The 16,862-nt window shown below is 41.2% G+C and overlaps 1 protein-coding gene across 2 annotated transcripts in view; it reads right to left on the bottom strand.

The window, feature by feature from the left end:
• Nucleotides 1-1,291: 1,291 nt before the first annotated feature.
• The window catches only part of LAMB1 (laminin subunit beta 1), a 70,512-nt gene continuing 54,941 nt past the window's right edge, over nt 1,292-16,862 (bottom strand). Inside the window, exons 24-33 of one of the 2 annotated variants that reach the window (XM_007065659.4) lie at nt 15,413-15,782; nt 13,316-13,500; nt 12,072-12,313; nt 9,229-9,432; nt 8,648-8,792; nt 6,953-7,160; nt 6,623-6,764; nt 4,974-5,150; nt 2,616-2,775; nt 1,292-1,612 (exon numbers count right to left, since the gene is read on the bottom strand). In XM_007065659.4, the coding sequence (XP_007065721.1) occupies nt 1,476-1,612; nt 2,616-2,775; nt 4,974-5,150; nt 6,623-6,764; nt 6,953-7,160; nt 8,648-8,792; nt 9,229-9,432; nt 12,072-12,313; nt 13,316-13,500; nt 15,413-15,782 (1,970 nt within the window). In that variant the 3' untranslated portion in view covers nt 1,292-1,475. Of the gene's footprint in view, nt 1,613-2,615; nt 2,776-4,973; nt 5,151-6,622; nt 6,765-6,952; nt 7,161-8,647; nt 8,793-9,228; nt 9,433-12,071; nt 12,314-13,315; nt 13,501-15,412; nt 15,783-16,862 lie in introns of those variants that run through there. The other variant, XM_037889124.2, reaches the window with a different exon arrangement.

Genomic DNA, 16,862 nt, shown 5'->3' with positions numbered 1-16,862 from the left:
AGTTTTAATAGACTTCCCTAAACTCATGTATGCAGTGTTGTATGAAGCCACATGAGTTCCAGAATATGAGAGATGAAAAGTCGTCCCCCCCCTCCCAAGAGAAGCTGGTCCAGTAAAAGATATTACCTCACCCACCTTGTCTTGCTAAACTCATGCTGCAGTCAAGAAGGGTGCTGACTTTTGCCTGTGTAATCTAACTGGCTTACACTGTTGAAGACCATGCAGACTGCTGCAACAGTTATTCTGCAAACATTTTCAAATGACTGAAGCAGGATTTTCTTGTGTGTTTCTAATACTCATCTTTCTCTCTCAATCTTTATACCTGTACAATGCAGGCTATCAGTGGTTGTATGCATTAGTCTTTAGGCATTGCAGGCTCTGCCCTCTATTGCAGAGAAAACCACGATGTGATACAACTAGGCCTCTGTACAAAGGCAAATAGACAAATTCATTTAAAGGATGGTGAAGCTATTCACACGATTTGGTATCTATCTTGATAAAGTTTTGGTCCCAGAAGCTCATCTTATCCTGAGTTTTTTATGGAATAAGAGGTTGGACCCTATGGTGCTAGAAATCCAAACTGGTCTCAATACTGACTTTTTCAGTACTACACCCATATGAGAAACATTGTGAACAATGAAGTGAAACTTGTGTCAAAACTACCAACTAATTTGAATTTAAATGAACATCCTGTAGAAAGTAAGTATTCAAATGGAAATGCTGGCTAGTAAAACAACTCCCTCCTCCCCCACCAAAACTTAGGCAGGAACACCAGTTCTTCACTCGAAAGGCTGGTCTACATTACCATGCTAAATCCGATCTAAGTTACACAACTTCAGTTACGTGAATAACGTAACTGAAGTAGACTGAGTTAGATCCACTACACGGTGCTGTGTGGATGGGGAGAGTTTCCCGTCAACTTCCCTTATGCTTCTGAGGGAGGTAGAGTACACAAATAGAAGAGTGCTCTCCTATCGATTTAGCATGTCTTCACCAGACCCTCTAAATTGACACTTGCTACATCAATTGCAGATATACTGGTAAGTGTAGACATGCCCAAAATGTATGTGTGTGTTTTTTAAATTAACCCTTCTGTATTTTACAGAAAATGGAGCCCCCTTAGTCAAAATTAACTTGTTAAAAGCCCGCCTTTTGGAGCTAAGATTTTATTAGAACAATACTCTAACTGGGTTAAACAAGATTTGCATAAGCTGAAGAAATAATAGATTTTACTATTCCATCTAGTAACAGTAACATGAAGTTAATGAATCATACTAGATACATACAGAGGTACAAAAGTACTGTTTTTATTTTCAACATAAGAAAAAATTACTCTTTGGTTTTGTAACTTTAAAAAGTGAGAAACCTGTCAAGGTTACCAGGTCTTAGTGTGATGTCAGTGAGAACTAGTTTATCAAACTTAATACTTTTAAGCCCATCCAGAATAAACTGGGTCCAGACTGTTTCCCTCCAAGTTACAAGCAGGTGCTGTATACTGCAACTTTCTGGCTGATTGCCTGTAAGAGGGAGCGTACTGTTTCTTCTAGTTCCACCAACTGTTTGGCTTTGTCTTCCAAGACTTTCTGATTGTTCTCATACGTGCTTTCCAAATCTGCAAGGAAAAGGGAGAAACTATCAGCTGTTGTTTGGGCAGTAAAATCATACCCTATTTAAAGTATTAATTCAAATCTTTGAGGTAGAAAACCTGAGATTGGATGATACAGATCTGGGCCTGACAACTTATCTCATAATACTATGGAAACAATGAGGAGGTACTTACCTATAAATGAAAATGTACAACTGTGTCCTTTAATTCATGTTGGAAAAATGGCTTAGGGGTTCTACAAAGAAATACAGACTTGAAAGGACACTAGAGTGTGTTGGCTAAGTTATGGTCAGACTGTTCAGTGAATTGTTGCAAATAAGGGGTTGACGTAAGGAAGAGTGGTTGGGGGTGAGTACAGCTTCCCCATGTCTGGTAAAAGCAGACAGAAAGCTCCCGTTTCTCCCTGGTTGGTAAGGTGAGAGCTTCCCCTCCTGTTTCAATATACAGCTCTAAATGTGGAGTTCTTAAAACTGTTCTGTTGGAGTTAACTTCAATTTTCAAAAAGCAACTCTGCCAGTATCACTTTGGGTTATGATCATGACAGATCTTACGAGAATAACAGTGCTTAGATGGGAGATATCCAAGACTACGGTGCTGCAGGAAATCCCTACTTTTAGTCTTTCAGGGTGCCATGGCACTTGACATGTTAGCCTAGTCAAATTAGTTAGGATAAATTATGTTCCACTTAATCTTCCCAGCTGAAGTAAGTATTCAATTTATGGATACAATTTATTCTTTCCTAAATAGTTGTGCAATGTTATGTGCTGTTGATCAGTGACTGCATTTCTCCCAAGAAGTGGTTGCACCACACTACTGGGTGAATTGATCTCTGTAAGTGTGAAAAAGGATGTTTGGATCATTTGAAAAGTGTTCCATTTACTGTGTACATAAGTGTGTGAACCTCCAGCAATTAGTGTAATAGGAAATAATGAATTTTTAACCATTCTCCAGCGTGAAACATTACTTCAAAATATGAAAGGAAATCCTTTTCTCATGCAGGCAGTCTTACCCTTGAGCAGCTGGAGTTTGCTGTTTGCTTGAGCTAACAATGATTTAGCTTCATTCTGCAGCATTCCAGCTTTCTTCCTGGCATCAGCAGACTCTTCTGTTTTTTTGGCAATTAGGTTTTCAACGGTTTTATATTTGGCGTTCAGTTCACTGTCAAGTACCTGCAGTTTCAAATTCACAACACAAGGTGGGGTTATTGCTCAGAAAACTGCAAAGCAAATGCCTGTTTCACCACTTGAACAGGTGGTCTGAAACTTCCTGCTGCTTCCGTGGAGCTGAGACATTACTAGTGAGGATGTCGGAATTAAAGATTTGACAGCACAAAGTGTGTTCTAGTATTATCATCATCAGAGGGGTAGCCGTGTTAGTCTGGATCTGTAAAAGCTGTAAAGAATCCTTTGGCACCTTATAGACCAGCAGATGTATTGGAGCATAAGCTTTTGTGGGTGAATACCCATGAAAGCTTATGCTCCAATACGTCTGTTAGTCTATAAGGTGACACAGGACTCTTGGCTTAGTTGTCCCAATACTCAGCTTTTGCTTTAGTTACCGTCTCCCCCTTTCTCATTCATGTTTCATGCCTGCTGATGGCAGACACTTCTGGTGATCATCTGCCCTTTTTAGTTACGGGGCTGGTCTGTTTCAATATCTAAACGTTGATAAACTGTACAGGATTTAGCCACAGAATTGGTGACTAGTGAGAGCAAATCCTGCAGAGTTTTCCAGTTTAAGGGGGACTAACAGACATTGCTTCTGGACGTGCTGATTCAGTACAGAAGTGACCACGACATTGCTTGTACTGTTGACAACTGCCAGAGAGGAGAAGTGTCAAACAGATAGAGTTGAAAATAGGGCACCTTGTTACTTTAAGTACACTCTCTCTCTCTCTCTCTCTCTAATCTTCAGCTATCATGAGCAGCCCTGGAATTGGGGGTTACCTCACCTATAGTGACTCATGAGGTCACAAGCACTTTCCAGATGTTAACACAACGCTAGTGTCTCAGCTGCACTTCATTTTTTGCAGCACTCAGTCAGCACATAGCAGAAATCTCGTGCAAGTCTCCAAATATCCCTGGCAGGGAGGCGGCATCATCAGGTGTAGAGCTGGCACAGTCAGCTCCTACATCTCCCTCCCTCCCTGCAATCCCTAGCCCAGGGCAAGCGTTGGGACAGGTAGTGGGTGCACCAGACACTCTGGTCTGTAGATTAGAATTCTGAAAACTCACCGGCAGTATGAGCAGCATGAAATGTGCCATCTACAGCATGGGTAGGATCTGGGGAAACTGTCACTACTACGGCAAGGTGCCTGATAATATCGGTTATCACTCTTTTCTGCCTTTCCTCCTCCCATGCTAAATAATCAGCTTCTTGTACTTTTTATTAAGCAGCATTTCAGAGGTCCCTTGTTTAAACTTAAGTGTTGCTTAAAGGTTAATTCCAACATCTTCGCCCATTTGGAAGAGGGAAGGCTCCTTTGAGACAGATGACTATTGCGGACAATAGATCGGAGCAGTGAGACTTCCTTTGACATAGAACGTTTTTTGTCAATTGTTTGAAGGCTGAAATAAATCAGAATCCTTCTTAAAACGTATTGACTTTGGGAGAGACTCCATATAGACACGGCTGAGAAAGACATTGCTATGCTTGCAGAATATTAGACACTTTAGATTACTGCTTACCAAACACTAACTAGAGGAGCAGGCTGGCAAGTGTTACATTGAGAGATGGAATTTTTCTCCTGTGACTGAAGCGATGGGGGAATTCCCTTCAAAGTGGCAAGTTACAAGTACTTTGTTTGACAGCCGAATAATGTTTTGTACTCACAGTGCCCTCTCATTCACAGATCCCAAGGCACTTCACAGAAGGTAAGAAAACAGTATTTAAACCCATTTTATAGATGGTGAAACTGAGGCACAGGGAGGTGTTGCCGAAAGGTAAACGTCAGTGGCAGTTGAGAGTAGAACTGAGATTTACCAATTTGTAACTCTACACTTAAATCCATCAGAATATGGAGATCATTCACCTCTCCATGACTGACAGCTTCCTGCTCGTCTAGGAATTGGAAGTCAGCAGGCTTTTTCTACCATGTAAGTTGGTGCCAAAGCAAGTAGAAATTAATGTATTGGCAAATGGACCCAGCATGACCTTATTAATAAACGAATTGGGAGCAACAAGTCTGACCTAGTTCACTGAACGATGCCCGTAATATTCCTGGGCAGCTAGCTCGCTGACGCCTGGTGCCCAAGCATGACAAGATCATGAATAAAGCTAGCAGTAGCACTGAAATGCTCTTTTATGCCAAATATAACTCCCATGGATTGAGTTTTTGAGGAAGTCAGCTGGCACGTAGGCGTCTCACCTCTTTAACTTCTTCGGCATTTTGTTTCACAGTAGCAATGGTTTCTTCAATCTCTTCCACATTCTCTGAATTTGTAGCAGTCTTTTGTTTAAGATCTTCCACATTCTTCTCTAGCTCAGTAAGCCGTAGGGTAGCGTTGTTTAAGGTTTCTTCAGATGCTGCATTTTCAGATTCAATCTAACCAGGAATGAAAGAACAGTTTAAATATTCCCCCAACAAATGTATGCGCTGATTTTTGAAATTAGCTTTCTGGAGAAAAGTCTTGACCAACTATTTAAAATGTCTTATCTCCAAAGTCTATCCTCAAACTGGCATTGTGCAACTCTGAAATATCAGCCAATCTACTATGAAATATGATATGTGAGGGTTTTAAGAGTACAAATTACAATTTACAATTCAAGTGAAGTAAGAGGGGATTCAATTTTGAAAGTGAACTAGATTGTATGTCATTAAAAGTGTACCTTACGAAATGGAGAGAAATAACCTTTCATTCTTTGTACAACCCAAGCTGGTTTAAATAATTGACTTTTGAATGTCTGAGTGCAAGACTGGAGCTGTAATGTGTTTGTAATTGGTAAGGATAGAGTTCCACTAACTTCTGAGAGCATTCCTGGTGCACATCTGATACTCCAAAGGTGGGGGAGGAGATGCATCCCAGTGTAAGATGTCACCAAGACATCTGCAGTCTTTGGCTTCAATTAATTGTAAACTCATGTGAAATACATGGGATTTCAACAAGCATTTACACATGTCGAATTGCTCAGCTTACAGGGGCAAAAAAATTCCAGATTTGAAAATGTGAAAGGCATTAGTCAAACCAACAGCTCAGCTAGATCCATTATTGTCCATATAAACGGAAAGAAAGCACTGCTGTGTTAATTACCCTTTCAGCAATGGATAAACAAGTGCTGGGTAGCTTAGGAACCTAATAAGCTGAATATTGACACTATCAGATTTTAGTGCTTTACAGTTTTGTCAATGGGACGATCTGTGAAACGGTTCTTTATGACCTGGACTTGATGAAATGGGAATGGTCAAAGTCTTCAAACTTGAGTGAAAAAGTTCTAATTCTAATGGAAGATATTTCATTCTTATAAAAACCCACTATTAGTGTTGAAAGTACTTGGGTGGGCTTATTCTATGACTGGGAAGGGCCCTTCTCTCATTATTTGTAAAGCATTGAGCGAGCACACTTGGACACTATCACTAATAATGAATTAGTTCTTTACTTAAATATTCACCCTCCATGCATATGGGGCTCTGCAATGACATCATTTGGCAAACACAACAATTAATGCTTCAATAAAGCATTAATGCTCATGTGTTCTCACACTGTACTGGCAAAGTCTTTTGCATGGTGGGAGAGTTGGCAGCATGGCTCAGCTACCAGGTGATATACCATCTGTGTTGTAGGATTTCCTGGGGATCTGAGGACACCTGCTTGGTTGGAAGGCACATCCCAGTTCTGCACCTGCTGAAGTTAGTGGCAAAGCACCGACTGACTATAGTGGGGAGGAAAGCCCTTCTTTGCTTTGCTCTTAATTCAGACAGTTTGCTGTTTCAAGAGCTCCTCTTCCCTTAGCTAAAGTGGTTACCAAGCGTCAAACTAGGTACACTGTGAATATTTTTTAAATATAGTTAGGACTTACTGAGGTAAGTAGGTCCTGTGTTCCTCTGATGTCTTCATCAGCTTGTTTGATGGCCTTTTCAGCTGCATTTTGGGCCTTTTCAGCTTCTTCCAGTGCTTCTTTCACGATAGCTGCAGTGACTTTAACATCTTTTGCACTTTTGCTGTGGAGCAGAAGTAACAATATAATATGTGACATTAGAAATGTTTCATTTTGATATGAATAAGAATTTACATTGGGATGAATTTAGCTTACTATGTTTTTGAAAAATATTTGAATGAAATCAATAGTCTGGTTCAAAATCACTGATTTAAAAAGACAGCTGATACAAAACAGCGTAGTACACATTACCTTGCTTTATTTGCTTCATCTAACAGCATCTCAGCTCTGGCAATGTCTCCGGCACTTTGTTGTAAGATAACCTCTACATCAGAAAGGCTTTCCACACGCTCACGGATATCCTCTGTCAGGGTCTGTAGCTGCTGGGGGCTACTTGGCATTTTCATGTTCAACACTTCATTAGCAACCGCCTCAATGCTATCCAAATCAGCGCTATCCTCTAAGATGGCACAAATGCAACAGGGTAAGCGGACAGTTGAGAGGATTAGCAAGCCATCCATGCCAGATGTCAAAATTACACTACTGAAACTTGTCAGTGTGGTTCCTTAAAAGCAAGAAACTGACAAACAACCATGGCAAATGAACCACCACCACAATTTGCAGAAAATAGGCAGCGTGCTCCGTTAGGGTAAAATTCACTCCTATGCAGAATGCTACCACAGAGCATAGAGCCCTGCTTAAGTCCCATTTCAGCCTCTTGAGGGGTACTTTTCACCCGTTGGCCTCCAGTGGCTTGAGCACAGCTTGGGAATCAGTAGAACTGTGTAATTCCTAACACTGATTTACTGCATGGCTTTGGGCAATCTCAGACCTTGTCTGCCCCCCATTTCTCCAGCTATAAAAGAAAGATAATTTGACAGCCCCCTGGAAGCTGTAAGGATCAGTTAGATAATGGACCCACATTCCATTGAAATCCACAGGAGTTAACAGCAATGAATTTGGTCCAAAAGTTGTAGTGCTGTATAGAGTGCTATGAACACAAGATGCTAGTGAAGTAGAAAATATTATGAACTGAAGTGGAATAAGAGGGTCATTCCTTTGGTGCGCATTCGGACATTTCTAAAGTGAAAGACGGCCGTGCACAATGTTTATAGATACATGTAACACCAGCATTTTATGGCTCTCAGAGGTTGCGGTTTAAGCAAAGTTGCCTCTATTGCTCAGATGGTCCTATGGTGCTATTACATGTATGTGTTTGCACAGGACTGAACACATTGTTAGCATGTAAGAAAACATTGGTGTATTTTGGCCAGCAGTTGCACATAACAGACCTCCTTAATGGAGACTGTGCTCCATCTTCCAAAAGATCTCGCACTTCTCCACAGGTTAGCACAGCTAACGATTGAAATTTCAAAGCTTATTGAGGAGGAGAGTTAGCTACACCGTTCCCTTGAAATTAATGGGAGTAGCATGACGATCTCCTAGTAAGTTTTAAACCACTCCACCACCAATCAGCACTATTGCAGAGGAGAAGGCAAAGTCTGTTAAAGTTCCAATCATCATGAAACTGAAAGGCTTGAAGGAGGGACTATTTCCTCCTTACTGGGGTGCATTTTTCCACAGCATTGTGCAAAGAATCAACTGCCAATCTGTATTGGTAACCTCATCTTTCACCTATAAAGCTGAAAATGGATCCCACTGCTTATAAAGATCTTAAATAAAATGCATAATCAAGACAAGACTCTCAGACACGATAGTATTTAGAAAGGATTTTAAGACTAGGTTATGCAGCTACCTAGAGAAATGCATGGGAAAAGCTATCTACAGCATGTGCAGAGTTGGAAGAGTCTACTACTTTGCATCTGTAAAGGTAACACAAATTTATAACATCCTAACTTTATAAAGGCGTCTAAAAATAAGCTAGCAGAATTTCTCATAACAAAGATAGAAATCAGTAACGTCAACTAAGGTAAAGATCATCCTTACGCATCAGAAATTCCCTGATCTGCTTAATAAGGTTTCTCAGATCTTCATTGCTTCTGTCCACTTGTTCTTTTGTGGCATTGGTTTTGAGCAAAACTTTTTGTGCATTTTGTTTTGCTTCGTCTGCTCTCTGTTTTGCCTCTGAGACCTATGGGAAGTAAATAAGGTGGCCTGGTTTCACATTTCCTTGCACATTAAGGCCCATTTTGCAAACCAAAATGCAGTTCTGAAAAGGCAATTGATATTTGGAGTCCAAAGCAGTGTGGGAAACTTCTTCTCATAAAACCCACAGAATGCTTTTAAAACATGCCAGAATCCACAACACCAATGTTACTTTAAACAATTCAGACTAATGTTTATGGATTACACATGGAATTTCAATTTAAACAAGTTCACTTTATGAGGCTCTTTTAAAAATAAAAAGGGGGGGGGGAGATAGTGCTGGTGAAGTTATGCAACTGGAAAGAAACATTTTAAAATTAATGTCTGGGGGCCAGATGTTCTGTAGTTTTGTATCATATCCCTGTTGGGGGAATTTCTTTCATTTTAAATCAATGTTTAGTGATCTACTTGTAAAGAGTTACCATTTTAGAGAGTTCTTCAACTTCCGCCAAGGCACTGAGTATGTCTCTGTCAAAATCCATGGCTTTCTGCCACGCACTGTGAGCCACAGTAACCAATCCCTCGCAGCCTGGTCCTCCACATTTCTTTTCTCCTTCCTCTGTTCGGCAGTTCAGACCGCCACACTCTGAGTCAGCACAGGAAGCCCCTGAGGGAGTTCCGCATGTCTGCAATAGACGGATAAGAAATAGTCATGCTTAACTGCCCTTGCTTTTGGGAGGGAGAGAAAAGGAGGAAAGTGGACCAGGAGGTTTCTGATGATGCTGGAAACATTTAGTGGCACCCGCACCCCTGGCACTGAAATCTCAGGAGACTACCTGAGAAGTAAATGGTAGCTGTAGCTGCTGTACTGCAGCATCAAAAACTAGGGCACTCCCTACTTCACACCTGTATCACTGTGAGATTTGTTACAGTGCAGAGTGATGGGGGAAGGAAAGCTCCTCTCTATAAACACAGCCCTCCAGGAACAAGCAGTTTGGGTTATAATGGCAGTAACAAGACAGTCATCCACCCTGCACTGTCTTACTGAATGACATGAAATCGACAAAGACTGGGTTCTTTCAATGGAAAATTACCCTCAGACTTCTCTTAAAAATGGAGAGGGAAGAGGAGGGCCCTTCCCTCCTGAAGGCAAAGCCATGGATTGAGCTGGCTGAAACTCAAACTTGGTCTCAGGGAAATTGTGATATCTGAAAATTTGTTGCAGATTGGAAGAAATCCAAAAATATTTTGAAATTTCCTCAAATGAAATTTTCCAAAAGATACCCTTTTGGGTCTATCTAAGTAAAATGTTTTGTTTAAGGCAAAATGTTTCATCCTGAGTTTGACTTTATATAAAACTTTCAAAGTTTCAAAAAGTTGTTTCAGCACAAAAAAAATCAACGTGTTCCAGTGTGACTTTGGTCAAAATTTCATTTTGAGAAAAAAGCATTTTGATAAAAAAAAACCAAAAAACCCACCAAACCAAAAAACAAACAAGTTCCCCTGCAAAGGTTTAATTTTGAAGAAACAGCATTTTGTAATGTAAATACATTTGATCAGCAAATGTTTAATCAGCTCTATCCGTGAACTACCCCCAGAGTCTGGACAATAAATGGAATCACTATATATATATATATATATATATAAAATTTATTTATTTATTTATTTATTTATTTATTTTTTAAATAAGGTCAAAGGTTGAGCAAAGTTTTCCTTTTTTGGCAGGAGGTGGAAGGAAGGATGATAGTCACAAAAATAAACATTTTGCAGGCAATATACCCCCAGTAAAGGTACACAAAACTGAATCAGGTTAATTGTAAATGTTCTCTTTCTCTAACAAAAAGCTTTTCCTTTCCCTTCCCTGATGTTTGGCATGCAATCCACTATTCTCTAGACCAGTGGCTCTCTACTTTTCCAGACTACCGTACCCCTTTTAGGAGTCTGATGTGTCTTGCATACCCCAAATTTTACCTCAACTTAAAAACTACTTGCATACAAAATCAGACATAAAAATACAAAGTGTCACAGCACACTATTACTGAAAAAGTGCTTACTTTCTCAGTTTTACCATATAATTATAAAATAAATCTTATAGAATATAAATATTGTACTTACTGCACTATATACTAAACACTGAAATGTATCAACAAGTCATTGTATGAAATTTTAGTTTGTACAGATTTTGCTAGCTTTTATTGTAGCCTGTTATAAAACTAGGCAAATATTTAGATGAGTTGATGTACCCCATGGCAGACCTCTGATTGAGAACCACTACTCTAGAAAGCAGAACATCCCGCCCCTAAGAGGGCTCCTTCCTTAAGGCTCCCAGCAACTAATGATACTGCCTAGAAAGTTGATAGAGGGACAATGCAATCTTTAGAGAAATCATCCTGTAACTTACTGATACCCCTAGCCACTTAAGTTAATAAATATGCCCTTTCCATCATAGTTGCAGGCTGAATTGTTTTCCAGCTGCAGCTGATTTACTTCAAAGTAAAGTTGCAGAAGGAACACTGTGAATCTCCCAGGAAAAAGCCACCCTACCTCAGATTTACTTCAGCTTTATCGCTGTGCAGAGAATAAGCACCAGACTGCTTCTCAGAGTGACCTTTTGACTCAAGAGCTCAGAAAAAGGTCTGCTTTGTCTTAGACAGATCAGAAAAGTCCAGGGCAAGCACACAGCATGCATAAAGTGCCCACTGGCACATCTTCTACCGTCCCCACCTCTACTGGCATTGTCCTGCATCCACAGTCTCCTACTCTCATTTTCACCAGACAACCCCACGTCTGGTGCCATGTCTTGCTGGACAGGGACAGTGCTCCACAAAACATGGAGAGAAAATAGATGCACCCAATGAAAATTCCTGTAAATCCAAACCATTACATCAGCACGAGTGAGGCTCAGGGAAGAAACTCGATGAAGAGTGCTGCAGAGGCTTAGCGGAGTAGTTTTTGGGGCTCATGACCCCCAAAACCTGGTCTTATAATCAACCACGTCTGATAATCCTTTGTGGGTGCAAAAGGACTGTGGGATTTGGGTCATGGAGGAAACAATGGGATGACTGAGTATTGTCAGGGAGAGGGGGTTGGAAATGGGAAGGGTGAAGTGGGTGGGGTTTGGAAGGTAGTGCACCCCTTGTGGTCCACAAGTCATGGAACAGGTTGCAGTTCATAATCTCTCTCAGTATACCTGTCAAGCATTTTCCCATAAGCAAAACTCACTTCAACAAAGTAGCAGGCTCTGCCTTCCTGCTTGTCGTTTCTGCAGTAGCACCACTGATGTTTTCCTGCAGATTCTACACCCAAAGAAATCTTAACCAAGTACCTTCTCAGCCACTTCAGAAAGATCCAGACTTTGCAGCTTGCCTGCGAGTTCATCCAGAAGGCGTGACTGTTCTTCTTGTTTTGCCTTGAACTGGGCCTCTTGCTCACTGATTAAGTCTTCCACTTCCTGTCGTGTCTGAGCTGACAGTTCCACAAGGCTATCAGGGTGAACACTGGAGGCATTGACCCTCTCTTCTGCCTCCAGGGACATCTGAAAATATTTGGTGACACTATCCAAGGCTCCTGCAGAAATTAGATCCAACTGTTCAGCAGTCAGCCCTCATTGCTGAATTTATAGTACAAACAATTTGTTACAGGGAGGCTAGTGGATGACAAAATTGTATAAGATCATTTCTCTATTAAACTGAATACAAAGTTATTCAAACGTTATTACTGTTAGGATGCTTGAACTATGTATGGGGCAAATTCTGCTATCCTTAATCAAACAAACCTCCCATTGATGGTCCCAGTGATGCTTTGATTTCAATGGTCTACAGAATTTGACTCTCTAATATTAAGAAGTTTGAAAATTCTTCCAGACTAAGGGTCTGATCCCGCTCCCACTGAAAGCAAAGGAAGATCTGGCTCTAGATTTATAAAGCTAGATCTTATTTACTTCTGTGACTCACTGATTCCATGGAACTGCTTGGTGATTAGGTGCAATTCACCCATGAGCAATGGACTAGCACAAGACCTACACACCATTGAAGTCCAGGCTTGACTGGGTATACATACTGCCCAATCCTTGTGCAGACCCTCTGCACAGGGGTTAATGTCACTCTTTGTACGGGTGATAGAATCTAGCCCTAAAGTGAGACATACTCTTATTCACAAAGATTCATGCAGTCTTTCATACAGAAACTTAGTGATCTCATGTAATTAAATGTGAGCCAAAGTAACTTCAGACATCTGTATGTGTACTTAATTGTGGTATGTAACAAAATACAAGTATACCACTGGGCTTACTGTTGGTACATGTAACCGGTCTACAACTTCTATACATTAAGAGGTTTTAAGATGACTTTGTGCTCTAAGATCTTAAGCTAGTTTTGCAATGCACACAAAAACAGAGGCTTCAAAGAAATTCCTGCTAAATTAGCAACTCTGCCAAGACTTAGAAGGGAACTGCACTCACAGGAACACGTTTTATTACTGTTTAGAAGATTAACCTGATATTTAAAACCATACACTTATTTAATCATTTGCTGCCCTGGCTTTTTTCCTTCCCCCCATGAGACACCTCACCCCGGATATCAGAGATTTTTATAAACTCGAGTTGTTCTGCAAGTTCTTTCACAACGTGGTCTAGGCTCTCTGCATCTGTCTCCAGGGCCCTCAGGTGAGTGTCCGTGTTATTGCTTTTTAACGCTATCACGGAGAGCTTGTCTTCTATTTCAGCCATCTTTTCTGTAACATCTGCTGCTAGTTTGCTGCAAGCAAAACACAGAACCTACATTTACTCAAGGGGGGACAAAAATCAGCCTTGGGTTATTTTTTTTTTTTAAATAAAGAAAGCTGTACAGTAGTTAAATTCCTGCCATCCGTCCCCAGCCAGTGCTGTAAGCGATTTGTAACAACTTGCCTTCTTAGAATACTGGTTTTGTTTTCTTTATCACAAAAAACGACTTTTTAATCTACAACACATTTATAAACTCAAAGCACCCAATTGCTCAGAAAACAGCTGCTTTGTGTAAGATTAACCAGAGCCAGATTCCAGAACACTGGTGTAATGCTTTTGAACCATGGCAACTGCATAGGTCAGAGTGTCAACTACTATGATCCATACATAATTTGCTTCACATCCCACACAGCTACAAATGCATTTTTTGATTATTACAACTGAATGTCAGAAAAAAAAATTCTCTGGACACAATGGATTCATTTAACTACTTTATAAAGATCCCCTTTTGCCAATGGCATCTTCTGGGTAGAGATGGGAGAAAACATCCCACCTCCTGCAAGAAAGGTAAAAGGTGAGCGAGATCAGCTCTTTCCTCTCTGTTCGGCAAGCTGTTCCCTGCTCGCCAGTCTTTTTGCTCCAACAAAAGTTGCAGACTTCTGTTGTGAGGCCTAATAAAGTGGAACCAGAGATGTGATTGCAGCCACGGTTCACTGACATAGGTACACAGTCATCAATGGGACTTGAACCTGGGACCTCCAGCACCAAAAATGATCCAGCTCTAAGTAGCAGGCTGTTATAAGGCCTCAACTAATGGAAAGACTCAACTGACCTCACAAGGCTTTGAATCAGGACCATCATCAGTGGGCAAGGCACTAACAGGCAATATGAGCACATGCACCAAGCCCGTGCGTTACATATTAACTGATTTCAGTAATTCCTATGGCCTCTACTCCAAATAGTTGCCTCCATCCTGGAAGCACAAGGCAGTTGGTGTGTCTGAAGCTGAGCTCAGTTTACATCGTCATCAGTAGCTGGCACTTACACGGTGTTCGTTCTCTTCAAAGTCCCCTACAAACGTTAAGGGCCCACCACTCTCCCCTCCCCCAGTCCAGGTGAAAGGGAGCAAAAGTGAGATGTTTTATAAAGGAGGGGAGAGGAAGAGTGGTTCCTCCGCCTGCCCTCACCTCTCTTGGAATATAACAAATACAACAACTCTCCAGGGATACAGGTTAATGGAGCTGGGAAGCAGCCACGAATCATTAACTACAAAACCTCTTCACAAGCATTTTAGGCTCCCCTTTTGGTTTGGAAGGGAACGTTTTAAAGGTGCACGGAACAGACTCATATTCCCATCAACTGCTTTCAGTTATTTCAATCAATAACTCTAAAGATTGTTGGTCTTTAACCAGCCTAGATTTCACAGGGGGCTCACCTGCCCTTCTCCTTAGTTTTAAATATAAAGAATACAGGACTACCGCATCTTACACTTCATGAAATGGAGACAACCAGTGTTACAACACTGGCATTTTCTGTTGACAATATTTTGGTTTTTAGATTAGAAAGAGAGACGTCTGCCCTGCTATCTAGATGGCTATAAAACAAAATTCCAAGAAGTTAGTCTCTGTCCCTACATTTTCTCACATAATAGCTGTGCTTGTCCTTTGCCCTGGGGGATCACAAGGAATCAGCATGACTGGCTCTGTGTTAATTGGTTGGCAGGCTGACAAAATACAAGCATGGCCGCCCCTTCCAAAGATCTTGACAGTCTGGGGTCCCAGCTGCATTTTGTTTGCTCTCAGTAGAATCTGACTAAGAGCACTGCAGGCCCATTCCTGCCAGACAACGAGGAGCTCTCACTGAGGAGTTGAGGATGCTCAGCACACTGGAGTATCGCGCCCTAACTGAGCAGGAAATATTCACACAACATGTCCTGTACTCACCCTGCTTCCTCAAAGAGATTTCCAATGTTTTTAAGGGGCTCTGCAGCTGGATTTTGAGCAAGGATACTTTTAATTTCATTCAGTTTCTCTTCCACAGTGTTGACAGTTTGCTGGTAAGGGCCACTGACCCCACTGATTTTCAGGATTTTTGCTCTTTCCAGGAACCGCTGTGTCCTATTGGTCAGTTCACTAATGATGACGTCCCACAGAGCGAAACACTGATGGCATGGCGTGCAGTCAGGGAAGATGCCAGAGTAGCCGCGGGTGCACTTGTCACAGCTGGGTCCCTCGACACCCTCCTTACAGACGCACAGCCCCGTGGAGCGATTGCACTGAGGTGTCTGGATTCCACGGGGATCACAATCACAAGCTGGGAGGGGGGAAAAGTAACAGCAGCAAAGCTTAGACAGGATGAAAATGGTGGTAAAGTTGGCAGGAAAAATATATATTCCCTGACACAAAAAGAAGAACTTTAATCATAATTACATGAATGTGAAATCAGTATGTATGCAAACTACAGTAGTCGGCTACATCCGGACAGGGTTACCTTGCTGTGAATGCCAGGACCAAGTATTATAAAAGGAGGACAAAGTGAAGCAAAGAGGGAAGAAATCCAGAAAGGTTTTTAAGGACCCATTTCCCAAGACTCTGAAAGAGTCACAACGTATACTAGGGATGGACCCATCCTACAGTGTATTTGGAACTGGATTAGGTTGGAATCTGTGACCAAATGTTGAGGGTATTTTGTTTTTCTGGCCTCTCCCCCCGCCCCCATCTCCTCATTAGAAAGAGCCAGGCCCCTTCTTGTTAAATATTGATCTGGATTTAAAGTGGGGGGGGGCCCCCCTCTGGTATGTATATATGGATAGGATGGAATTAGTGCAAGGGAAGGGAGGTAGGAAGAAAAACAAGCAAAATAATGAATACTAGGAATTTAAAAATAAAACTTGTTTGCAATGGGGAAAAGGCAGACAAATGTCCTAAAATTCTACCACGCAAGTGCCAAATGTCACAAGAGACCACACACTCTCTCTTTGTCATGGTAGAGGGAGGACAAAGCTGAGCATAGGCAACTTTTTAATGATCGTGAATTCGGATGACAAGCAATTTCTATTGAGCTAATCAGGAAGGGGCAAGTACAAGCAAATGCAATTATTTGGTATACAAACATTTGTCTACATTTATATGCAAATCAGGTACAACTCTCCAGTTCCTGGTGAATTGCTGATTGTAGCCCATATGGTAAATTCTGGGCACCCCAGGTCTACAAGCTGACTGTACAGATGTATTTCTAGTTGGCCTTAATCCACATGTGAGAGGATTATTAAACTGATGTGCTACACTGCTGGTTTTTTAAAAACCCATTTGCACTTTGTAAATAAACTGTCTAAGAGAAGCAGAATTTACAAGCAGCAGAAGTTTGAGTTTTTAATCTGACCTTTCCCTAAAT

The sequence above is a fragment of the Chelonia mydas genome, chromosome 1 (genome assembly GCF_015237465.2).
Source record: "Chelonia mydas isolate rCheMyd1 chromosome 1, rCheMyd1.pri.v2, whole genome shotgun sequence".
Classification (NCBI taxonomy): domain Eukaryota; kingdom Metazoa; phylum Chordata; order Testudines; family Cheloniidae; genus Chelonia; species Chelonia mydas.
This window is presented reverse-complemented; position numbering and strand designations above follow the sequence as displayed.